This window comes from Uloborus diversus, chromosome 7 (assembly GCF_026930045.1).
Source record: "Uloborus diversus isolate 005 chromosome 7, Udiv.v.3.1, whole genome shotgun sequence".
NCBI lineage: Eukaryota > Metazoa > Arthropoda > Arachnida > Araneae > Uloboridae > Uloborus > Uloborus diversus.
The window spans coordinates 152,628,560-152,655,704 of NC_072737.1; the positions used below are offsets into that span (position 1 = coordinate 152,628,560).

Consider the following 27,145-nt stretch of genomic DNA (forward strand, 5'->3'; position numbering starts at 1 on the left):
GAGTATTACTTCTGGCTTCAGTTGCAGTATTTTCTTGACATCGTTCGTGTCAATTTATTTAAATCGGCATTCTATTTGCTTTTGGTAGGCCTTTAAATTCATATTCACAGACTTGCTTAAGTTTTTTCGTGTTTCGTTTATACTATGAATTTTATTTTACTTAAATAGGAAAGTTTCAATTTTTCATCTACCGATGAAACTCAACCAGGCTCAACCTGTAGCTCCAGAACTGGTGGCTAAACTTTTTAGCAACTCAGTGGCCGTCAGCTCTGCAATAAATGTCATTTGTTACTGTGCCACAACTAAGAAGTATACAGTTAAAATATTTGTAAAAAAATGTTTCATGTAATTTGAACAACGGCAACCCGTGCCGACTTGCGCCCGAAAGAGTGAACTAACTAGTCCTTTGTACTAGGCCGAATTTTAAAAAAAAAATATTTTTTTGGAAGTTCGAAATTTCATTTTGATAAAACGTTGCCCCTGTAGCCCCCCAAATGTGCCACAAAAATATTTATCCAAATAAAAAAATAATTAGTTGTCTAGCAGGAGGGCTAAAATATATGATTTTCTTTTTAAAAAAATGATTTTTTTCGATTTATCTTTAAAAAAAATTACATATACATTTCGATAAAATATCAAGTTTAAAAAGTCATTAGTGAACACACTTTTAAATTAACATTCGCAAATGAATGATAAAAAAAAATGTTTTTAAAATGAAAAATTTAATTTAAGCTTGAAAATATCCATATTTTGAGTACTATGTGGGAAACTAAAGTATTGCAAAAAACTAAAAATTTACAGTTAACGAATTTTAGGCCTCCTGCTGAACATCTAAATATTTTTTTATTTGGATAAATATTTTTGTGGTACATGTGAGGCTATAGGGGCAACTATTTATCAACATTAAATTTCGAACTTCTGAAAAAAAATCGATTCGGTCTACTAGGAGCAAGTCGGCACTGGTTGCCGTTGTTCGAATTATATGAAACTTTTTTTTACAATGGGGTCGTTTCCAAAATTTTAAAAGTATTTTTTTCTGAAAGAGCATGCTTAAAAACATAGGATCTGACCATTTTTTAAATAATTTGTTTAATATTTAAAAAAAAATACTTAAATCGGCGCACTTTCGAAGTGTATGCTTCTGTCCGATGAACATTACAAACGATGAAATGATATTCTGTGTTGCCATTCACAGAGCAAAATAATTAATTCGCATCTTTACTCACGTGTATTGGCAACGATATGGTTGATAGTAAGCGTAGAGCGCAATTTTAATTAGCTTCTTGATTATCATAACGTGGAATCGCGGTAAAAAGATGTGGCAAAGTGCATCATTTGTGACGTCATCAAGACCACGCCTTGTTTCAAAAATCGGACATTTTAAAAAATTAATTAAAAAATAACTGTTGTGAAAGTGATGAAAGTATTTTCTGGGTCTATGTTATTTATTTATTTATTTATTTATTTTTTTTTTTTGCTTTTCTATCGATTTCAGTGACAAAAAGAAACTACTTTTGACTGAAGGAAACAACCCCATTGTTTTGACTTGAAAGGAAAATATAAGAGGGTGTGTGTGTGTGTGTGCTACTTGAAAAATCGACTTTCGTTTTTTTTTTTTTTTTTTTTTTTTTCGTGGGTGGAGACACCCTAATGGACACAATTGGCTTGAGTTGTAATAGTGTCGTGATCTCCTTCCTGTCAGTAGATTTAAATTGACATTTTTTTGCGTGTTTTGTTCTAATATGAATTTTATGTTATTTAACTACTACGTAAAGCTCAATTTCTCATCTACTGACGGAACTCTTTCCAGGCTCAACCTATAGCTCCAGAACTGGTTGCCAAACTTCTTGGTAACCGAGTGGCCGTTAGCCCTATAGTTACGGTCGAGCCGAGGCGGCGGAAATTCCACAAGCCCATAACTCTCACCATCCCCGTCCCCCAGGCAGTCACCAAAGGCATGATCAACCAATACAGTGGAGAAGCACCAACTTTAAGGTTATTGTGCAGTATAACAGGTAGTACCAAGTCAGGTTTGTCTCGCTTTCTGTCTTCTTTTTCTACCTCCTCTTTTTTCCCTTTTCCTACTAGCATCGCTTGCTGATTAATCCACAGTACGGCAAAATTTGGTTGTGTTACTTACTTGTGTGGGATTTCTAATGACTTTTTGACATTCAATCCAGTGCAAAATTCTGTTACTGTAGGATATGCAAAGTTTCAAATGTAAGACGGAATGGAAGAAGAAAATCTTTTGGTTTTTTTTTTTTTTCACTCATAGGTCGCATTCCTTTTGAGAATAATTCCTCTTTTAACACATTTTTTTTTTTCAATTTTTATTTTAGTTATGGGCACATATGATTTTTTGGCAATTCTTACTCAAGATTATTATTTGAAATTGATGATAAGCTAAATCAAACAAACCGTAAACGAAAAATATAGCAGTAGAATAGTTCTATTTGTCAAAATATCCTAATGTTTGTCATGGGATAGAGAATATCAGTTGTGCAGCTGATGCTGTCAAAGAAATATATTAATTATATTGTTCAACCAGATTTTTCCGTACTTTTGTGCATAGTAATATTTTGTACATAGTTTTGGTATTGAACAACATTCATTAACCTAACTCTTGAATAGTTCCAAAACTTTTAGGATAAAACTATCCATGTTTGAAATATGCTTACATGTTATTTTCCTCAGAGAATCTCCCCATTCCTGCTCTAGTTTAGCCAAAATGACATGTAAATTCATTAATGGAAAACCATGATCGTAACTTTTAAGCTTTTGCTTTAAAATGATTCAGAAAAATTAACTTGATTTTTTTTTTTAAATTTATAATCATATTAGTAAATACTATGAAATCCATCGTACTTAAAAACTGAATGTTACATACATATGTTGAGAGATTCAAAAGGAATTATTTAGAGCTTAAGCATTCTAATTTTTTTAATGAAATATTGAAATGTCACTTTCATACTTTTCATTTTTTTAAATATACAAGGTGTCCGAAAAGCCCTTTACGCATTTTTAAAAATCATAAAAAAGCAACAAATTGCCGTATAAATGATAGATTTGTGCCATAATACTTCACAGATTCAAGATTTTTTTATTTCTTTGTAAACAAAAAAGAAATAAAAAAAAAAAAAATCTGCACAATTTCGAATGGCAAAAGAAGTGGTCTTACCCAATCATCAAGAAGTTTTACTAATCGAAACGTTTTTCCATACTTGCAAAAACTCCGACCGCGAGCTTCATTGCTGAAGAATGGGAAGTTCTCTCTCCTCTTAGTATTATAGCTCAATGCTGCTGCTACAGAGTTGTTTCTAGTTACTTGCAAAAACTCCGACCGCGAGCTTCATTGCTGAAGAATGGGAAGTTCTGTCTCAGTATTATAGCTCAATGCTGCTGCTACAGAGTTGTTTCTAGTTATACTACTTCTATGCCTTTGCTGCCGTTTAGGTCTGAATATTTTTTAAGGTGGCATTAATTGCTATGTCATAAGAGTCCTGGTTTTAAGGGTAGGCGGTATAAAGCTTGTAAATGGCAAACACTATCCTTGCCACACAAGAACAACATACAATACAATATAACTGCAAGTCAAAAATAAAAAAAAAAGCAACGGAGATACAAATCTTCATACTCTTGCCTTTTATCAAATTCAACATTACACTAAAATTTATCCCTTATTAGTTGTTGGACATAAAGGTGCACTGATTGTTGATACAAGCGGAACTTAATCAAAGATCAGCTTATGATACGCGACAAGGAGAGACGTTCACAAATACAATCGACAATTAATAACTGTAATATGTTTTCGCAAAACCCTACTCAGGCAAAAATTAACGAAACCTCGAGCATTTTTGCTACCCAGAACCGTGCTAAGGAATCCCAACGTATGATAAACCTATTGTTTGTCCACGGATTGTATGTAATTTGGCAATCCGCCAAGCAAAAACGATTCCATCTAAATGAATCTAGCAGGGTAGAAGAGAAAATAAAGATGGGATTTTGATGCAGACGTTTTATAATGTCACTAGTGCCTTATTCATTTATTGCATTCTCAAAAATAAAATAAGGTAAACAAAAATAGTTACCATGGAAACACAACAAAAATAAAATAAAATATTTTCATTTCTCTCAGGAACGTAAAAGCAAAATGGTAAGCTCAAAACTTTGTTGTGAATAAATAAATCAATTTTTGCCGTGAGAATATAGATCGAATATACTTTAGATTTAAAAAATGTTGCTGTGAGCAAATTTTCATTCTTACAAAACTAAAGCTAAATAATTGAGAGGCAAAAGTGCACATCTGAAACAAACCAACTAACATCTCTATCAACTAATAGATACGTCCATTTCCGCCTATTAACCGGATATTAGCCTTTCCGTGTAATCGATGGTCAGACAGTATAAGGCTCTTTCTTTGAAAACTGCAAAATTCATTGAGAGGGCTTTTACGCTCAAAACTTCAGTCCATATACGCACATATAAGTAATGTACTAGTAGATAATGAACAAATAACTAATGGTTGTGGGAACTTTTTTTCTTTTGATCTGTTTCGCTATTTATACACCCATATAAGTAATGTACAAGGTAATGAACAAATAATAACTGATTTAAAATAATTCCATGGCTTGTATTATTTACATTTCGATTTCTCACGTTTTTAACATACTTTTTTTTTTTTTTATCGCAGGTGGCTCTTCTAAAGCTCAATGGGAAGATGTCACGGGATCTACTCCTTTAACCTTCGTCAATGATTGCGTGTCTTTTACTACTACAGTTTCAGCAAGGTACAGTCACTATTCAGACCCTATCATAGGAAAAAATGGCGACATAGAATCTTTAAAAATATTTATTTTATATCAATAGTTCTCAACCGGTGATATGCGAAACAATCGGGGAAAGACGATAACCTTTGAGGGGTGTGCAGTTAAGTACTAAAGAGTTGACAAAATTATATTGAATTTAATTGTGACGAAAGTTTGAGAAATATTGTGTGATCCTACATTGAACCAAAAGTATTGCAACATTTTGTTAACTAAATTCTGAACTGGTACTAAAAAAGAACACAAAGAATTAACAAACATTTTTATAAACTACCTTTTGGGATTAACGACAATTTTCTCGTACAGAAAAAAAGTCAATATTGAGAATGATCTATAGCTGTATTCAGGGCCGACGAGGGTCCATTTCAGCCTTGTTGAAAACTTGGGCACGGACCTTGGAGGGGCCGGGTCGGAATTGGAGTAAGTGTCATGAATTGGAAAAGTTTCATGTGAAAAGGGGAGCACATTGACCAAACTGACAAGGAGCCCGCCTTGACTCTTGGTGACCCTGGCTGTATTTGATCAAGCTGGAGCCAAATATTGAAGAATTTTATTAGCCAAACAATGCCTCCGTTTCCTCTATTTATACCCTAATTTCATGTCTGATTAATAAAATTTTTGTACTAAAATATCCATTAAAATAAAATTCTGGTTTTTTAATTTAAATTATCTATTAGGAAGGCCAATGAACCGATTCCATGAATAGACCACGAAAATATTTCCCGTACCAGAGTTTTTGCAGACGCGAAATCAGTTTTAGTATCTTCCTTTGTCTGAAAACTGTCTGCTGCAGAGTCGTCAATTAGCTAAAATTACTTCATCATATTGTTAATCGGTCAGAAAAGATTTCTACCATTATCTTACTAATTACTGAGATTTTCATTTTGTTATAGCATGCTTTGGATATCACTAATCAATTAAACGTGAACATTGACTTAAAACTTTTTCAAGTACAATTCCCCATACTTGATGTTTCATCATGATTCGTCACAGCAGTAACACCTATAAGAATACTCACAATGACGCAGTTGCTATCCTTGGACCGCAAGGTGTATTCACGAATGGACCACCTGACAAAATAAAAGGAATTTTTCTGACAAAGTGGTTCGTTCGTGGAAAACTACTAATGTTGTTGTAACTTCAGCTCAATTACCTTTGAAAATTTCTCAATTGTTTTGAAATAATTATGATAATAAAAAAAATATCAATAATTCATGAAAACTCTTATTTTTCATTGTAATTTCAAGCCAAATTTTTTATGAAATTGATTAAAATATTAAATCATAATAATACAGTTTCAAATACTTTTGCTCTAGAAAAATGCAAAAGTTAGTAAAATAATATGGCTAGTGGACAAGTGAGAGCATGTAATGTGCTAGAGTAGCTTACAGAAATAGCGGCATGGACCTTAACGAATTCTGCCGACAATATAGCGTCCTGAAAGCAACTTCAAACAATCGCATGGAAGATAAAAACAGGCTTGTTGTTACCATGGTCACTTATTAGAAATTAAGCCCTTCGAAATAGGAATATGATTAGTTAATCATATTTTAAAACTATAGAAGATGTGTTTGGAATTACTTCCAAAAATTTTGGGGAATTGAATTTTCAAGAGTCTGAGAAAAATAACCTGTCCCACAGATTTAGTTAAGACAAAAAGTCTGTTAAAACTATATTCTCTGGTAGTAATGTAGGCCTTCTGGTTTAAGTAATAAAATTGTCAATAACTTCTCTGACATTTTAAAAATCTTGCGCCGAACGAAAATTTTCAAAATCGATTAAAAAAAATTCCCAACAGTTCAAAAGAGGCTGAATAGATATTAGCTAAGAACAGTGTTGCACAGGTTGGGAAAATATCAAGTGGTGAACGAGGTGTGATGACAACAGCTGTGTGTGGTTTGAGTGCTGCGGGGGGGGGGGGGGGGGTATGTTCTTCTAATCCGAAAATAAATTATTTTAGAAAATAAATCTCTTTTTCTATATTTTATTGTTATTTGTAGTGTTTTTTGATCACCTGTTATAAATATTTGTAAGTTATGCCTTTATTTTTTAATTTGAGAATGTGGTCCATTGATGGAAACTCGATAGTCCATCCATAGCAACCGCTAGCCATGAATGGACCACATGCTAAAATATTTATTTTTAATTTTCATTCTTTATTCTGTATATTTATCATGAAAGTGAATATTATTATTAAAAGAAAAATATACTGAGAAATTATTCCTATAATTAACGTGAAATTTGAGTTGGATTTCCTTTCTAAAAAAATGAAAACTGTTATGTGGCTCATTGACGGCCTTCCCCTAATAACTTAGCCATTAGGAATTAACTAATGTAACACATTTTGATGAGACTTTAGTTTTTGTTGGAGTACGCATAGTTAATAATAAATAAAACTGTGTACGTGCGTTGAAAAATACAGAGAACTACTGCTTAAGTTGTTTCTTTATCTGTTTAGTTTTCATTTTTAGCCACATGCTTTCATTTCTCTAGATTTTGGCTTATGGACTGCCGACAGGTAAACGAAGTGACTCGTTTCGCCACGGAGCTCTACCAAGAAGCCGTTTATGTGCCTTTTATGTCCAAATTCGTGATTTTTGCAAAGCGGAACGATCCATATGAAGCCCAGTTGAGAGTTTTCTGTATGACAGACGACAAAGAAGACAAAACGTTGGAATCTCAGGAACACTTTACAGAAGTAGCAAAAAGTAGAGATGTAGAGGTAAGTATGACTTGTATTAAATACTAGCGGTACCCGCACGGCTTTGCCCGTAGTAGAAAATTAAACAGTCATTTAGTTCGCCTGTATATTTACAAATAATGGATGATGAATTTCTCGCCAAGATGATATGTTGATTTGCTCGTCCATGTCATGGTAATTTACTCGTCCATGTTATGTTAATTCACTCGGTATTGCTGGAGAGAAATTAAATCCACCAATGATGGCTTAGAATGAGGTCGTTTCCAAAATTTTAAAAATATTTTTTTTTTGCTGAAAGAGCATGCTTAAAAACATAGGCGGATATCAAATTATGCATGGGAGTGCAAGTTGAATATTACGGGAAGGTTCGTAACTGAAGATTTGTGATGCGTTTCTGACTATGAAAAATGCGATACTTTCTATATTTGCATCTTCCCCTCGAAATAAAAATAACGGCTATGAAACTGTCGAAAACTGAAAAAAATTAGGACTGTGCCATTTCCAAAAAAGTGAGACGTGAGGGGGGGGGGAGGTGATCATATTGGGATTCAAGGGGTCATTTTTTACATAAGAGACAACGATAATTAAGTCAGAATTATTTAAGGTATTTTTTTTTTGTCGCGTAGTGTACTGTCCAACCACGGATTGTATGGAATTTTCAATCGTCCAGATGAGACGAATCTATCTGAATGAGGCGGAAAAGTAAAAATCTGATGCGTGTATTATATATATTTGAATTAGACTTATTCAAATTATTATTATTTATTTGAATGAGACTCTTATTTGAATCAGACTCTGCTTCTGCAAAAGCTGACATCGCTAAAAATAATAGATTTGTCCATTTCCGGCTGTAAAACGGATGCTTGTCTTTCCATACAATCCGTGGTCAGACAGTAATGGGGTCGTTTCTAAAATTTTAATAGTTTTTTTTTTTTTCTGAAAGAGCATGCTCAAAAACATAGAATCTGACCATCTTTTAAATAATTTATTTAAGTTTAATACTTTTAAAAAAACTTAAATTGGTATGCTTTCATTGTTTATACTTCTGCCGATGACATCACAAATGATGAAAGCCATTTAGTGTTGCCATTCACAAAACAAAATATTTAATTCGCATCTTTACTCACGTGTATTGACAACGATATGGTTGATAGCAAGCGTAGAGCGCAATTTTAATTCGCAGCTTGATTATTATAACGTGGAAACGTAGTAGAAAGATGCGACAAATTGCATCATTTGTGAAGTCATCAAGACCACGCCTTGTTTGAAAAATCGGACATTTAAAAAAAATTGTTGGGAAAATGAAAGTATTTTCTGGGTCCAAGTTATTATTATTATTATTTTTATTTATTTATTTATTTTTTTTGCTGATTCTATTCATTTCAATGACTAAAAGTAGTACTTTTGACTGAAAGAAACCACCCCATTAGAATATAATAATAAAATCAAATTTTCGAAAAATCACTTCCAGGTGCAAACTCCCACGCTGCCAACTAATTTTGTGCCACATTTCATTAAAATCGGCCGAACGATCTAGGCGCTATGCGCATCACAGTGATCCAGACTTTAAGCTTTATTATTAGTAAAGAATTCTTTTCAGTTTACCTGATTGAAAGTGGAAGTAATTTTGAAAATAAAGTTTTTCAATTCTGTTTTGGATTACAAAAGATTTGTAATTCTGCTTCCAATCGAATTCTAACTCGTCAAAGAAATAAAACCGTTTTAGAAAGTTGTTGATGGAGGACTTTAGGTCTTTGCCCATTTCCAAAGATAATTGAGGACTAGAAATGGAAAATGACCCAACTCCAAAGAGAAAATTTTTCAGGAAAGCCGAAAAATGAAAAATACTTGCATCTTGTACATATAACTATACTAATAACTTGTACAAATGTTTGAACTATCACTACCGGAGTTGACATTTTGTACCTTTGGCACTTAGTTTGGACATTTTTTCCATTAGAGTGAGAAAAGAAAATATTTTGCTTTGGTACTTGGGTTGCTTTCCATCTCTTGTCCTAATTTTTGTTCTTCAAAAGTTATTTTAAAAGTGATTTACTTTTTGACGTGTGTGAATACAAATTCTGAATCTTTCAGGTCCTTGAAGGAAAAACAGAGTACCTAGAATTTGCTGGAAATCTTGTTCCCGTTACAAAATCAGGAGAGCAGCTGAAGTTCACGTTCCAGGCGTTTCACGAAAACCGTCTGCCGTTCACGATCCGCGTCAAGGACCCTCACGCAGAGCCCATGGGCCGCATCGCCTTCATGAGGGAACCGAGAGCGGGTCGCGGTGAACCACCGCAAGTCCCCATCTGCAACTTGAATGTGGCCCTTCCGGATATCACCCTGGTGAGACGTAATTTTATTCAAAAAAAAACCTTGATTAAATTTAATATTTCTGTGTTTCTAATTTAACTAACCCAAGACGTATCTCACGTGACGTTTTAACGTTCCATCGACGTTTTCAGGTGGTTATCAGAGCGCTGCAAACCATTTTAAAACGTTACATGAAACGAAACCCGCAAAACAATATGAAACAATGTTAAAAATAATTGAGAAAGCAAACCTTAGGAGACATATTTGGACCTATCCAGAGAGAGTGATGTTTGAAGGAAACTACAACTATGAAATTCAAATACTGTTGAAAGAAAATGATATTGTAAAGAGTTCGGTGCAGTTTCAAACTTTCTTGAAATGACGACACAGTTCTTGAAAAAACACAGGAGATTTATTTACACTATGTACAGGAAAAATCGTTAACAACTGTTAAATTCACCATAGCAATTAGGCAAGTATCAATTAACACCGTATACTCAACGATGGCACACGTATTTACATAAAAGTACGCAAAACAACACAGCGAAATGCCTCGCAATAAACAGAGCTAATACACTCTCAGTACAAATTCTCAATCGAGACTGACTATTTATCATGCGGCACGGTTATTTATGGACATTGAAAGAGAGCTTCTTCTCAGATATTCCAGAAAATCCTACTCCGTTCTACAAATTTCTCATATCTTATTTTTATTCCATTCACAAATCGTAGCGTGCAGAATTGGAGGGACCATATACTTCATTCGGATGTTAGGGGGCTGTATATTCATTACAAAAAACTATTTACAGGTTACGTTACTACAAAAGTTTTAGATGAAAGATAATTTAATAAACGCCAAATTTAGCTAGATCACGACAAATTAATCACAAAAATAATTACTATTTACAAAATTTGTAACAATATAATGGACAAAAATCCAAATTAATCCAGTTTAGGGACGCATGGGAAAAAATGGACGACAACCGATGAACAAAAAAGATTTTTAATGGTCAATGCGAAAATAACACAACTATTGTAGTAGAAATATGAGCTCATCGCTGATACTTAGACTTTAGTCTAATTAAATGTAGCCTCAATAGAGGTAGTAAATTTTCCCCTTTTGTATACTTAAATACTAATTATATTTTTGAACAGCTCTATGTGTGTACTATACAACGTTGTACGTTTATTAGTTTAAGTTCTGCAGAAGTACATAAAATGTAAAAGTTTCATGACATATTTATCCGATTTGTGTAGGGTCATAGCTTAAGAAATAGTGATTTTATGCCTAAAAGTAGCTTACTGTTTTTTATTTCAGAGTGATTCTAGTCCCGATGTTTTGGAATTGGTCACATTAGAGAAAAGATATGATTTCATTCAAGAAGCAGGATTGAGTAAGTATTAACTTTACGTCTACAAGCAATGAGCAAAATATGTCTAGCAAACGTTGCTTCAATTTCTGCTTCAGTTTATACTTTTTACAGCAAAAAAGATCAATGGATTGACGTAACAAACTTATTAATTACTATTGTAATATTTTTTTAAAGTGTTTTCTATCGAATTGTTTGGAAATGTTAAATATTATTTCTAAGGAGCTATTCATTTATTACGTAAGGATCCCGAGGGGAAGGGGGGTAAAAAAAATCGTCATACCCTTACTTTGGGGGGGGGGTCAAACCATTCTTACGTACATTTTACGAGTCACTATTTTATGTTAGAAATCGCTCGGTCAAGTGGTTGGCAGGAATCGCATTTCATTTGCGTTTGGATGTTAAAAAACGCATTGTGGATGAGCTGTTTTTTACTTGTTTTACGAAGAATGAATAATGTAAAATGTAATAAAAGACTAGCGCTATGTATGGCGTGTTTTATTTTTAATTAGTTATCGCATCATTTAATGTACCGTAACACCTGTAAAGTTGACCACCCTTGTAAGTTGACTACTTTTTTTCAGCAGAATTAGTGCTATATCATATAAAATCAACCTCTATAAGTTGACCACCTGTGTAAGTTGACCACTGAAGTAGTGCACCGCCAGATTTGATACACGTGAGACTGGGAGTAACTGAGGGGGGGGGGGGGAGTCGTAACAACTTCAGTACGGTATCGCATCTCTAACGAGCTTTTTTTTTCCCCTCTAATTTTAAAATCAATGTCATGATAACATTTTGCGTTAAAAAGGTTTGAGAATACGTTTTTAATAGAGCTCAGGTAAATTTTCTACTAAATGTTGTATTTTAACATACAATATTAAAAATATATATATTACTTTTCACTGAAATATCACATCGTTAAAACCCCACGGAAAAACAATTGCATGAAAATATATAACAGATTCTATTTTTGTTGCAAAGAACTTCACTGAAAGAAATTTGAACAACAGTTCAAACAATGTAATGTCTTCCCAACCATATTTCAAGTGAATATTGCTGAAAGGAAAGATTGTTTCGAACAGTGATTAATGTTTTTTTCGGTCGTCCGAAAATATTCTTGTTTTAAATGATTACCTACTGAAATTCAAACGTATTTCCATAAACTTAATGCCTAGTTCCATGAAGGGAATATTGGAAAATAGGATGGATTTGTATCGCAATTGGAAACTAGCGATTTTCTTGTTAGCGACATTCTACTACTATGAAGTACAAATGGTATTTCATACTATGCTTTGTCAAAGTTTCTTGGGAACGGCTTATTAGGAATACCAAATCGGTAAACAAAACCGATTCTAAACTGTCATTAACGATCCTTTTAAAGTATTGATTTTCTTTACCCGAATAATGCCGGGTACGGGAATACTAGTATCTCAGGACATTGATTTTTATCAATTACTTTTAATATGTGAAATAAAACTTAAATGCTTTATGTATTTTATCTGTAATGATGCTCTTAAAAACTTCGTTTCTAGTTTTGGAAAAGTTAAAGCAAAAGACAGAAACATAAATTTTTGACTTGAGAAAAGCCTCGAAGAATCACGTGAGAAACTAAAACAATATCAAATTCAAAATTGGCTATCGCCCAAAAGTTGAGATGAAGTACTGAATAATGATTTCAATGGAGGAAAGCCTTAGAAAATAAGCGATTTAAATTTCAATTAGGCAGGTTTTAATTTCACAGAAATTAAAGGGGTTTTAAATAATTTCTCCCGAACTAATTGATATTTCGAAAAATCCTTTCTTAGTGAATACCTTCGTAATCATGTGGACATGCCCGCCAAATTTCAAGTCTTAGGTTTCAGCAGTATTGGCTGCGCGTTTATATATATATATATATATATATATATATATATATATATATATATATATATATATATATATATATATGTAAAATATGTGTGTGTGTGTTATCTCAGGACATTGATTTATATATATATATGTATAGATATGTATTTGTAAACATTGAAATTCATTGCAATTTTCAGAAAGAACTAAATTTGTGTGGTAACGAAATTTTAAGTTGGCTAATGTACAATTTTCAAATTTGTAGTCTTGAAATGCATTTTAGCTTCATATTTTTCAAAAACTTACGATTCCAATTAGGGTGTCACCTCCCAGACGGGTGAGACCCGAGGTGGACCGCCGCCCCCCCCCCCCCCCCTGTAGTGACGCCACTGTATTATACCCAAAAATTAAATATCATTAATATCTCAAAATGTAAAATAATTTGCCAAATAGATTCCTCGTCATTAAAATCATTAATAGCTGCATTAAAATGCAAAACGATTCGCCAAATAAATATAAAAATTATTAAAAAACACAAAAAATTCCATAAGAATGAAAAAATTAAGCATGGGAAGCAATAGAGTGGCAATGTAAGATAATGTTCTTTTTTTCCACCGCTATAATCGAGAACAAACAAGTCGCCAGTAGCCACTGTACTCTTATTCTACACTCTTACCCTAATCCTTTAAAACAAAAAGTTATTTCAAATGAAATTCACCTTTAATCAACAGGTAAGCCAGAACTGATTCATCGGGCAGACTTGCGTCTGTCAGACATTGCCAGGGAGTTGGAAAAAGACTGGATCTCTTTGGCTCAGCAACTGGATATGTCTGAAGGAGACATCGAACAACTGAAATCAGAGACAGCCGGCGAACCGCCGGAACAAGCGCTTATGATGCTTAGGCTGTGGCTGCAGAAGTCTGGTCCAAAAGCAACAGGTGTTTGTTTTATCATTTGATGTAATTGTATTTTACACTATATGACCAAAAATATTGGAACTCTTTGAAAAATTCATTTTTACGGATTTCTCGAGAAATGAAAGACCAATTGAGGCAGTGAGAAGCATAGGGATGTAAATGGCAAAATTAAACATTTGGACATAACCAGTACAAATGGTAAGTGAACCTCTCCTCTGTCTTGGGGCAAGATATGGTACTAGTAGCCCTGGTAGTTGCTGCTACACAGCATGATTTAGAAAAAAATTTTAATGAAAGCCTACCTAGGAGCTAATCTTTAAACGCGTTTTAGTCAAAACTTGAAAATGTCCACTTGCATCCCTTTTGCTTCTCACTGCCTCAACTGCTCTTTATTTTGTTTCACATAAAATGTATACTCGAGCTGTCACTTTCCAATAAGAATTAAGTCAGCTATTCATTTAGGGGACAAGCAACAAGTTGAGGAAACAAAAAAAAAAAAAAAAAAAGGTTTTTGATCAGATTTCGTTGCAAATAGCTGGGAATAAGCTATAAATTTCAGAAATGAGTTAACATACTATGTAGAATTTGTTTTTACATATTTGGGAACGTACCTCTTACACCCACGGAGATATAAGGATTTGTTTCAAAAATATAAAATTTTTTTAAAGGTTTTCGGCTCATAACACGCAGAGTTTTCCGTCAAACGTTACTTAACTTTTGGAATATTTGACAACATACTAGAGAAACAGATTAGTATAATTTGAAGCTAAAAGATTGAAAATTTAATGAAATATGAACGTTTAAAGCAATAAAACTTTCACTGCGCATGCGCGAAAGATAGCAATTTGTAGTCTTCACAATCTAAAAGCTCAAGTAGATTCTGTGACTCATTAAAAAAAATCCCACTTCGATATCTTAAAAATTTAAAAAGTTATAAGCGGTCTATTGAGCCGAATTTCAATAGTTCTTGGACAGGCGACGAGAGGTAATGGGGTCGTTCATGTGGTTCATGATAAAAAGATTATTTGCAAACGATCCCCACAAGTCGTCGCCTATCAATCCTTCCTGAAATTATCCCAGAAGCCACCTGAAAAAATCAGAATTCTTCCCGTTTAAAGACTTAGATAGGTATAATATAATAGCTTGGCATCTTCCTGATTTACTAAGAAAGTTCCATAAGCAGTATTGCAAACATGGCCAAAGCTAAGCCAGAATTGTTAGCAAGTATCGAGAATTTTACTCGCTTGCAATACTTGCAAAGCAACGTAGTCTATACATTTTCGCTCCCTTTGGGAGAAGAATCAGCATGGACGGGCCGTAATCTTTGAAGCCGATACACTTTATAAATACACTCAGTTTATCTTTAAACTGGGAGCTAAAAATATTTCTCATAACAGTGAGAAGTCTGCATTCTTGCAACTTGTAGCAATTCAGGAAAATTTTTGACAATTATACTTGATTTTTCCAGGAAGTGGATAAAATCCATTGAAATCCCGAAACGTTACACGGAAATACTCAATAACGTTTCGGAATTTTTTTACACTGTATCTTCATAGTGGTTATTAACTATGAACACGATAACAACGTCAACAGCAATTTCGTTTTAAAAAAGTAAAGCATGGCAGTACTTTGCAAATGCTATTCAGTAAATTTATTCTGCTTAACGTAAAAACAATATCCAACCAGTAACATAACATCTAAATAGCGTGCCTAATTTTTAGTATGTGTATTAGTAAAATTCAAATAATTGTAGAATTACAACGCAAACGCATAATAATTTTTTCTAATTTCCTTTTCCATCATTTAATTCTTTTTGTTTTTTGCATTTGTACTAAATACTTATTAAAATTTTACGTTATCGTATGGAAAACCTAATTTTTTTTCTCCAATTTCAGGCAATGAGTTGGAAAAAGCCTTAAGAAGAATAAACAGAGAGGATATCATTAAAAATTGCATGTTCAATGTTGAGCTTGTGACTGATGATGTAGAAAAAGCGGTGGCCAAAGTTCATCTTGATCAATCAGGTACATAAACCGTTTTTTATTTTTCACTATATAACATTGTTTTGCATACATAAACCTGCGGCAGATTTACAGGTCTGAAGGCCCGTCATAATTCATTTTGGGGTCCCTTTTTCTATCACAGAACTATACAAAACGAGTGTCATTTGCATTTTTTAAACCCCTTTGGGACCCGTATGACTGCAGCTGTTTTCTCTGTCTTTCTTTTGTTCCAAAATCCTAAAAGAAGATTCTTTACAGACGGTATCATAATACATAAGAATAAGTTTCTTTGGATTTTAAAACAAAAAAGAAAAAAGTGAGATTTAATCCCACTTTTATCTCCAGGTTTTGATGTATTCAAAGAAGAACTTGGTTCATCTCGGGAGGCTTCAATGCGAAGAGGAGCTTCATTGGACATTTCGTACGATGAACAAGACATCATGAAGGTTTGTATAAATATCTACATGATGACCTTATGTGATATGTGATACTTAGCAAAATTAGTTAAACTAAGCTTTAAAAATGAGTTACGTTGTTCCTTTTGAGGGTATTTTTTTATTGTTCGCAATTCTTATAGACTATAGGAGACGCAGCAGTAACTAATGTATATGCAGTAACTTATAGCCTGCTTTAAAAACTTACTGAATGACAGAAAAATTTACTCCATGGTTATTTAGTTTCTTTTTTTATTGTTTTGAGACTACATTAACATCACAAACTGTCTGAAATGTTTCACACCAAAGGAGAAATGGAATGCTTTTTACCCCTTTGGCTAATTTCTTTAACCACCACAAGGTGGTGTATTCAGTGTCTCGAAGTGCGAATTATGAAACTTCCCCACCATCAGCTACAGTCTGCGCGAAAAAAAAAAACAGGTTGTGCTGAACGTGTTATCGCGTTACTTCACACTATTGTTCGTTTTTCACGAGAAGTCACTTGGCTCCGCCTTCTTTACGTGGTATCCGATGATTCTATTTCGCTGTTTTCGTCAGAAGGCATATTCGGATCATAGCATTTTGTCGTAAAAGCAACAATTTTTAAAATGTAAGAATAGTGAAAGTAGCAGCTGACAAGGGAAGCAAGGGATGTAAAGGACACTAAAACTTTTTTTTCTCATTAAAATGCACGCCAAAGTTAAGGTTGTCTAATTGACTCATCTAAAAGCACGAGGCTATGTTTACCGATCACCCCCCCCCCCCCCAGTAAAGTGGAATTCTGCGTTCGAAAAGGAGAGGCGAAGTGCCTTCTTGTGTAGAACGGACAATAGTTAAAATTAGTTTTGTTTAGAATAAACACACATGTTTTTCTGTCTCAGCCCTGGCTATAGAGCGGTAACTTACTGAAAATACTTGTTTAGAATAGTTAGAATTATTTAAAAACATCCTTACTTGATGGAGCTCTTTTTTGCTTTTCTTAGTTTTTATTAATTTTTCAGTGTAATGTTTTTTTATATTTGTTGTTGTGTTTGTTATTTTTAAACCTTTGTAACAACAAAATATTTTTGAAGACTAATAAGAGTCAAGAGTTATTTACCACTAGTGGTACCCGCACGGCTTTGCCCGTAATAGAAAATTAAAAGTCTTTTGGTTCGCCTGTATATTTACAAATGTATGATGAATTTCTCGCCAATTGGCTTGTGCCCATGTTACGGTTCCACGTTATGATAATTTCGAAATTTACTCGTCCATCTTATGATAATTTTGTTCTTAAAATTGGAATAGAAAAAGAACCACATCGAATTTTCGAAAAATCGCTTCAAGGTGCACACCCCTATGCTACAAACTAACTTTGTGCCAAATTTGATTAAAATCGGCCGAACGGTCTAGACGCTATGCGCGTCACAGAGATCCTGACAGACAGAGAGACTTTTAGCTTTATTATTAGTAAAGATAAAGCACTTGATACGTATCTGTAAAATAACAGAGTTACATAAATTTTAGATTGTTTTAAAATTGTAGTACTATATACTAGGAACTAGGGCAATCATAATAGGGTTTTTCATACCTAATTTCTTAACTCTAATGAGTATTTTTCATTTCACGACGCTCAACCGTTTTACCTTTGTGTGAAAAACAGCCCAGCTAAAAGCACATTTGATCTTTTGGTGATTTTTTGCAAACGTAATTATTTGTAAAAAGTAGAAAATCTAGAAAGGAAGGTTTTTTTCTTCAAGAAAACTACAGAATGAAATTCCTTTTCTTTTTTTTTTCATTTCCAAAATGAATATTAACAACTTAATTAGTCCAGTGTGTACTCACATGACAATGAGAAGTTTTAATTGCTATTTAAAGAAGTAAATATCTTTACTAATAATAAAGCTCAAAGTCTCTCTGTCCAGAGGATGTCTATAGGATGTCTGGATGTCTGTGACGCGCATAGCGCCTAGACTGTTCGGCCGATTTTCATGAAATTTGGCACAAAGTTAGTTTGTAGCATGGAGGTGTGCACCTCGAAGCGATTTTTCGAAAATTCGATGTGGTTCTTTTTCTATTCCAATTTTAAAAACAAAAATATCATATGATGGACGAGTAAATTACGAAATTATTATAACGTGGAACCGTAACATGGGCACAAGCCAATTGGCGAGATACGAAATTATCATAACGTGGAACCGTAACATAGGTACAAGTCAATTGGTGAAAAAACTCACCATACATTATTTGTAAATATACAGGCGAACCAAAAGACCTTTTAATTCTTCTATTACGGGCAGAGCCGTGCGGGTACCCATAGTTCTCTATAAAATATAACCATTTTCTTTATTTAGCTGTTACAACAACTTAAAAAATATACTGATACGAATAACATTTTGAGTAGATTCTTTAGCATACCTGTTGTAAAGTTTTTCCTCCGTTTTAGAACCCTGAATAATGTTTATATGAATACATGTTATCTATGCCTTTATATGTACTAATTACTAACGACAGAAAAATTTAAACTGTGCAATATTCGAATGTTATAAACTGGCGTTACCAAATCATCATATTTTAATGGGAACTATTATCGCTGAATAGTTTTTTGAGTTTAATAGACCATTTTTTCCCTATAAGAATTGAACTTAAAACCTATTTGAGGAATTTTTATTTCTTTTCTACGGAGACCTTAAAATTGAAAAAATACAGTAGTGTTAAATCTTCAAAGCATTTTCACTTTCCGAAAGTGTATTAACATCATGGTTGCATGCACGGTTTTGTAAACAATTAAAAATATAATTTCCTGGAATGGTAATACTCTTTTTATTACGTAATTTGAGAAAATATTTTACACGCATGATACAATTTTAGGAAGTTCCAGTATTGTCCGTTTTCAGGAGAAGGCACTTCGCCACGCCTCCTCGAACGCAGAGTTCCATTTTACTCGGGTCTGATTGGTAAGCAATATAGGCGCTTCTAAAGGAGACAACCACAGATAGCCTTAACTTGGGCGTGCATTCAAACGTGCAAAAAAGTCCTAGTGTCTTTTACATCCCTTGCTTCACTTGTTTGTTGGCATTTTTGTAGTTCTTACATTTTAAAAACTGCTGCTTTTGCAAAGAAATGCTATGATCCGAAAAGACCTTTTGCCGAAAACAGCGAAATAGAATCATCGGATACCACGTGACGAGGGAGGAGTCAAGTACCTTCTCGTAGAAAACGGACAATACTAATTCGTTGAAAACAAACTGAAACATACTTTCACACTTTTTCTTTTTTCGGAACGCAGTATTCATGGTTGGTACTTGTAACTGTGTATGTATTTTTTACATTTCTCAATTTTCCTTCTCAATAGGAGGCTGAATCTGCTGCTGAAACAAGTAGTGAAACTGGTTCACTGTTCGAAAGAGAGCACATTCCTCATTCACTGACTGATGATAAAGGTAAATATTATAATGAAAATTGATGTTTCACGTTCATTTTACTTCCCACTTGTTATCAAAATTTTCTGTCGACTCTTATAAGTATTTTCTAAGCATCTGCTGATGTGTCAAAAGAAACTTCAGTGAGTAAATGCACCTTCGGAGTTGTTGGCATTTGCCCTAGGACGAGTCCACTTTAAAAGTGGTTAAATTAAACCAAAAGAAGCGAGGTTTTTTCATACTTAAGGATTGGCAAAACAACCTTGTTCTTTTTCGTGAAACGTCATTGTTTGTTAACAATAAGAAATAGGTTTTGACACTTTTGACTCTTCCGCCAAGTGCCAACAATGCGAGGGCGTACTATACCTAAAATGTTGCCTGCAAGAAGCAGATTAATATTTCCTATAATATAACTTAGTATATAATATCATATTTATTTATGCTATTTAATGTATGAATTATGTTAAAGTATATCAATTAATTACTGACACAACAAAACCTTTTTTCAGTTTTCTGACGAAAACTATTTTAAGATCGTCGTTTTGGAATTAAAAAAAAAAACTTTTTTTAAGAAAACAACGTATTAAAGAGCACATGTGTATTAAAAACTAAAATATCTGTATTATATGGTTGTCAAGGGTGCCATGCTTCCTAAGAGTGATGGTGCACATCTTCAAACACTATGGAGCATCCTTCTCTTAAGAACGAGAGCCCCCTCCCCCTTCTCTTCCCATACACCAATAAATGAAAAAATATCCGTACAAACATCTCAAATTTTCAGTACCACAGAAGGCGCCATGATCCTATCTCGTAGGCACCATTGATGGTTATGCGTAAATCTTTTCCCATTGTTAAGCATTTTTTACTTCTCAGAAAAGGAGAAGAAACAGTAGGTTTTTACGCTAACTTAGTAATATTCCAAAAATGAGTTTTCTTTCAAATTTGAAACATTTTTCAGCAATTTTCTTTTTTGAAAAGTTTGATCATTGTAAATACGGGGTATCCTCAATAGTTTGCATTGAAAGTGCTTAAGTTTTTCAAGAAATTATTATGCAAGTTTAAAAATATATTTTTTAATATTAGTTTAAAAAATAATGTATGAAATCTTAAAAAATGTTTTTAATGAAAAACACCTGTATCTGACATACTGGTCAGACCATTTTGACTTTCTTTGTTTTGTTTAATGAATTTGTTTTGTACAATGACATCTAATTGCGTTTTTAAAATTTTATTGAATTAATATCTAAAAATCATGCATGCTTTTTTTTAAAATTGCGTGCAGCTTTTTGTTTGCTCGTTTTGTGTGTTATTTATATGCAAGTTGCTTTTGTTGCTTATTTTGTTTGCTAAATCTTTACCCGTTTGATTTTTTGTTCATTTTTTATTTGATGCCATTTGATTTTTATATTTATCTTAGTTTTATGCTTTTTCCCAATTTTATTAGTTGAAAAACCTGAAATCGATGAAAACCCCCCGTCATCCTTGCTGAAATAGTGTCCAAAAATGGTATTATGAACTCAAATACAATTTCTGATCCTCTCTGTGCGGAATTCAGTTCTTCTCCATTCAGTTGTGTAACATCTCAAACAACAACATCGTCCAACATTACTACTACAGACCAACAAAACCAAAATAATGATGTAACCGATACTGGTATTGTTTCTGATTCTTTCGGCGTGAAACTTAATTCTTCCCTACTGAGTTATGAAACATCTCAAACAGCAACTTCCAACGATATTACCGCAGATCAACAAATGGAAAGTATTGATGTAACGGACACTGCTGCTGTTTCTAATTCTGTCTGCACGGAACTTAAATCTTCTCCAAAAGTTTGTGAAACATCTCATACAGCAACTACCAACATTATTACTGCATATCAACACAAAGAAAATATTGGTGTAGCGGACACTGCTACTGTTTCTGAATCTCCTTGCTTGGAACTCAATTGTTCTCCAATAAGTTGTGAAGCATCTCACTCAGCATCTTCCAAAATTATAATTGCGGATGAGCAAGGTAAAAATATTGATATAGCTGGCACCACAACTAATTTCAAAATTGAATCAAAAGCTGAAAGTCAAACGCAACTTCAAATGCACCAAAGTAGCAGGAAACTACATGAATTTTGGCCTCCAGACAAAATATCTCTAAATGAATTCCAAACTATCTCAAAAGATGCCATTGGTATGGAGAATAAAACGATTCCTACCAAAAATGACACAGATTTCGAATCTTGCACTCCGCCATCTTCTGGGGAAAATATAATGGAGGAAATAAGCATTGCACCAAGCAACGGGACACACACAGAAAATATTGGAGAGAAGACAAAGCGGAAAAATGATTTGAATAACTCACATGATTTTGATATTTCTTACATCAATGAAGTTAATGATTTAGGTTATTGTAGCATGGACAAAGATCCATCTAACAATAGTATAAGCAAAACAGTCTTAAATAACAACACAGATGTTATTGATATCAGTCGTTTGGATCAGAAATTCAGCGAGTCTGAAAATAGTTCAATGTGCATAATACCAAATGAGCCAAAAGTGAATATAGTTGAAATTCTTAATAATCGAAACATCATGCTGCAGAATATGGAAGGTATTGACTCGAAACAACTCTACTCAAATCTTAATTTAGGATTTGATCCATCTGATGAATTTTCTAAAATGGACAAATCTTTAATACCTGTTGAAGAAACTGCAAAATTGACCATGCTCAAGTCGGACATTGAGTATCATGATTTTCCAAAAAATGTCTCAACAAGTGGCTACGAAGTAGAGGTTGAAAGAATTGAAAATAAATCAGTGGAAGGTACTTTTTATTATTTTTTTTATTATTTTCTGTTTTAACCAGCTCATTTTTCTTCCATTTCCTGATGTCATAATCTGGTATTTTGCAGTGCATGCTGTTTTTGTGCCTTCTTTCAAGTAACACAGCTGTCTCCTTTGTTTATTTCATTCTTACTAACACTCTTTTTTATGTATCACCAAACACACAGAACAAATACATTTCTTTATTTGATTTGAATTTCCGAATTGCTTACAGATGGCAAAATTCGACGGGCTTCGAAAACGCCTCCCCCTTCACCAGTAGATGAAGAAGTAAACCAAGGTATAAAAAAAATCTTCTATAATAACTCTAATTTTACGTTTCAAAGTCAGGAGTAACTTTATTGTTAAAAACATAAAAAATGCTAGATTCTTTATAACATGCTAACAGAGAACAGAATATATTTGGTTTTCTAGTTTTACTTAATTGGTTTCAAATGTATGAGACCACCGAGGGAAAATATTTTGATGTCTTTATACTTATAGTTCTTATGATACTAGCTAATTGAATTATATCTGAGATTAGTGACTAGTGAAATAATCAAAGATGAAAACAGATATCAAATATCCGCTAAATATCTCTCCTCTAAAAATGTTTAAGAGTGTTAAAACTGTAGCTATGCTTACGTCTATGAAGTATAATGAATGGGACTTTAAGCTTAAAAAACACACTGCGTTTGTTACCGTCTGAAATACGAAATTCCTACAATAACGAAACAAAATGTGTAAGATGAATTAAAAAATACAATAAGAGAGTGCTTATAGTTTTACAGAGAACATTTTACATTTCCTAGTTTGTTGTGATCGATGAAGAAAAGAAAATCGAAAAAATATCGCCAAGTTTTGCCGATTTGTGCCGTTATTTCCTTTTGTATTCCGATTTATTGCTTCCTTTCACTGATGAGGTATTATAAACTAGAGATGTAAAGCGGTTGCGAATTGACTCATAGTAGTCCTCAAGCAATGGCTTGACTTCCTATCTCCTACTCTGACTTGCATGCAAAAAGTTTTCTGTGATTCCATCACTTTTAATCCTGATTTAGTTAGCTCTTTGCAAAAATCAACACCGTTGTGAGAAGAATAAAAATACAATATAAGTCCTTCGAGTCAGGAAAGCAACCCATTTTACACTTCTCAGCATGTAGAGAGCCGATGCTGGAAAGACAGTTTTACAGAGATTGTCGGCGAGATATTTAGATTCACCAAATTTTGTGAGATACGTATCACCTACTTATTGCTAAATAAATGCTGATTTGTGACGTTACTTCCTTTTGTATTCCGATTCATTACTTCACCTGGTTTCTCTATTAAGGCAAGTTGTGCGTCTGATGTTAGTTTTTGATGATTGGATATTTGTTGAATGGTACTGTTTGACCACGGATTGTATGTAATTCGGCAATCTGCCAAGTAAAGACGATTCCATTTGAATGAATTTAGCAGGGGAGAAGGGAAAATAACGATGAGATTTTTATGCACGCGTTTTATAATATCACTAGTGCCTTATTCATTTATTGCATTCTCAAAAATAAAATAAGGGGAAACAAAAATAGTTACCATGGAAACAACAAAAAGAAAAGAAAATATTTTCATTTCGTTCAGGAACGTAAAAGCAAAATGGTAAGCTCAGAACTTTGTTGTGAATAAATAAATAAATTAATTTTTGCTGTTAAATTTAAAAAATGTTGCTGTGAGCAAATTTTCATTTTTACAAAACTAAGGCTAAATAATAGAGAGGCAAAAGTGCGCATCTGAAACAAACCCAACTACCATTCCTATAAACTAATAGATACGTCTATTTCTGCCTATAAACCGGATATTAGTCTTTCCATGTAATCGATGGTCAGACAGTATGTTTTAATCTTCAAAAATATTATGACATCAGTTAGTTTGAAATGCACTTGTGCTGGACATTGATATTTCCGGACCAACGTATAGCTCAGGATTAACAGACATATAGGGAGAAAAACGAACGTCTATTAAGAAATCGATTTTATTTGCATGTATGCATCTTTTTAAATCAACAAAATTTTAAATAAAAAAAAACCTTAATACTTGTTCTACCTAGCGTGCGATCTAATATTATTATTATTTGAAATTATTTAAAACAATTTGAAAATAAAAATGAATAGTTAAATTTATGATATTATACATTCTATTGTACATTAACTACATTGTTTCTTACGGTTGTTTTGTTGCACGAAGATGTGTAGGGGAGCGAGGGGCTTGTTGTAACAATTTTTAAAAATGGTGCCATATCTTGAGATGTATTGGTTAAATTATCACTAACTAAATTTTGATTGGTACTCTGACTATTCTTCTATGAAGTCTAATTGAAAAAACATCACATCTGTAGGTATCTCTTTCAGGGGAAAAAAATTCTAAGAAAAGGGAAGTGTTACAACTTACCCCGTACTTGGGGTTTGTTGTAACATCTATTGGGGCATATAGTAACAACAATAAAAAACATGAATTTTGCACCATTAATCATGTATTCTCTTAACATTTTGCTTTGTTTTCAACAAATAATTAGGTATTTAACGAAAATAATAAGATACTTCTATTAAATGCATCTACCATTAAATAATTAACTGAAATACACTTTTTTTAGGTAATCAACAATTTAAATATTTTAGTTTTAAACTATTAATCCCGTTTTGTATTAAAAGTCTACCATAGGTACTTATATACAAACTAGGCACTTCCAAATCACAGTAAGTTAAATTATAAACCTCCAAATTAAGTATTTTAATTATCTCTTAGTTCTTACATCTTATAATAATCGGTCTGTTCATAAGTCTTTTTATCGATGAATTTAGTCTTCATCTGAGTTACAGTTAATACAAACAAAAGAAATAATGTCTCTTCCGACACATCCTACATGTGCCCATATCTTACATACAATACATTCAACCCAATCACCTTTAAATGACGATACCCTTCGCTGCACACTAGGCAATACCACTCTTCATATTCAGATTCCGAATCCGAATTTAAAACCGTTTTCTTTACTCTTTCTATTCCATCTTTATTGTTTGCAGATTTGCACTTTTTGCACCTTCGCCTTTTTCCTTTACTTTATTATATTACACTACAAATAACATACAGCAATATGGGCAAGTTGTAACATGTTACAACGTACCCCGAGATTTTGTAAAAATTAACCCCAAATCATATTTTTTCATATTTAGCGTGTTAACTATTCAAACAACTTTGTAATCTTGAAAACTATGATAATATATTATACATAGAGAAATGTTAATACGAAATAAAATATTGAAAGCTCTATTTAGTTAAAAATAATAAAGCAAACCAAAAATTTCCGAAGGTCAAAAAATGCGTTACCTGCCAATAACGGAGGGCTCGCACACACCCACTCACTGGGTCGCCTAGCGGGACACTGGCGGTGATGACGTGACGCGTTTCATTATAACAGAAGATTGAGTCAAATTTAGGTTAATAAAGTTAAAATTCTTAGTGAAAAAGCACTGTTACTACTTACCCCTGTTACATCAAGCCCCTAACTCCCCTATTCATTTCGGTTGTACATCCCGTTTTTTTTTTTTTTTTTTCAAACTCCTTTTCTCATTTCAGGCAGAAGAACTGATACCCTCAAAGATATTTCTCCTTCTGAATTGGTGTTTCACATCAAAGAAGACACTTTTAGAAAGAAAGTGGATACTGAAATTAATTCTGTTGACACAACTAGTAAGTTGAGGAAGAGGTTCTAAGTCATGTTGTTGATCTCAGTTTCCTAAACTTGAAGATTAAATACAGCCATCGGCTTTTAAGTTATTATGATGACAAAACGAAATTTTTCGTTTTCTCGAGTGATGCACGAACGATTTATTTTAAACTCGGCATTCTCCTCAAATAAAGTCAACTCAGATAATTCTTTTCATCAATGATTATAATTGGATGGTTTTATGCCACAGTGAACCATCAACCATAATGTATTCAGTAAGTTACCGCCGTATAGCCAGGCCTAATACATGAACTACACAACTAGCTCAGTCAATTCCAGCCGAGGACTGCAGTTTCGTGCTTATTAGCACTCATCAGCCCGGCATGGGAGTGACTGAACTGGAGGTAGAAAACCTCTTAAGGAAACCAAGAGTGCCAAACAAATTGGTAGCTAATACAGAATTAGCACAGACCAGACGGGGGGGGGGGTAGTTTTTTTATGAGAAGATTCAAAATTAGATTAATGTGCAAAAAACACACATAAAACATATTTGTATTTTATAAACTAGGAAGGCAGTACTTCCAAGTAATACTTGACATGGTTATATTTACTTAATTTAAGTCAGAAAGCAACATTTGTAGCATATTCATATGTTAAAGTCGGACTTTAAAAAAATCACATAGTTTACTCTGGCATAACACCATCCATTTTTTTTATTTGCTTAATTAATATTCGGCACTAAGTTCAAAGATATTAGCCGCGTGTGAAGAGGTTTCAATGTACCATTATGCATATAGCAATCTCACATTTACGATTTGTATT

The 27,145-nt window shown here is 33.3% G+C and overlaps 1 protein-coding gene across 1 annotated transcript in view; it reads left to right on the forward strand.

Moving 5' to 3' along the window:
* LOC129226948 (ankyrin-2-like) overlaps window positions 1–27,145 on the forward strand; it is a 227,201-nt gene that overhangs the window by 150,817 nt on the left and 49,239 nt on the right. The window contains exons 27-38 of the mRNA XM_054861576.1: window positions 1,811–2,015; window positions 4,691–4,787; window positions 7,317–7,545; window positions 9,619–9,870; window positions 11,156–11,231; window positions 13,787–13,993; window positions 15,868–15,996; window positions 16,321–16,421; window positions 19,744–19,831; window positions 21,255–21,303; window positions 21,381–22,624; window positions 26,233–26,346. Coding sequence (XP_054717551.1) covers window positions 1,811–2,015; window positions 4,691–4,787; window positions 7,317–7,545; window positions 9,619–9,870; window positions 11,156–11,231; window positions 13,787–13,993; window positions 15,868–15,996; window positions 16,321–16,421; window positions 19,744–19,831; window positions 21,255–21,303; window positions 21,381–22,624; window positions 26,233–26,346 — 2,791 coding nt within the window. The remainder of the gene's footprint in view (window positions 1–1,810; window positions 2,016–4,690; window positions 4,788–7,316; window positions 7,546–9,618; window positions 9,871–11,155; window positions 11,232–13,786; window positions 13,994–15,867; window positions 15,997–16,320; window positions 16,422–19,743; window positions 19,832–21,254; window positions 21,304–21,380; window positions 22,625–26,232; window positions 26,347–27,145) is intronic.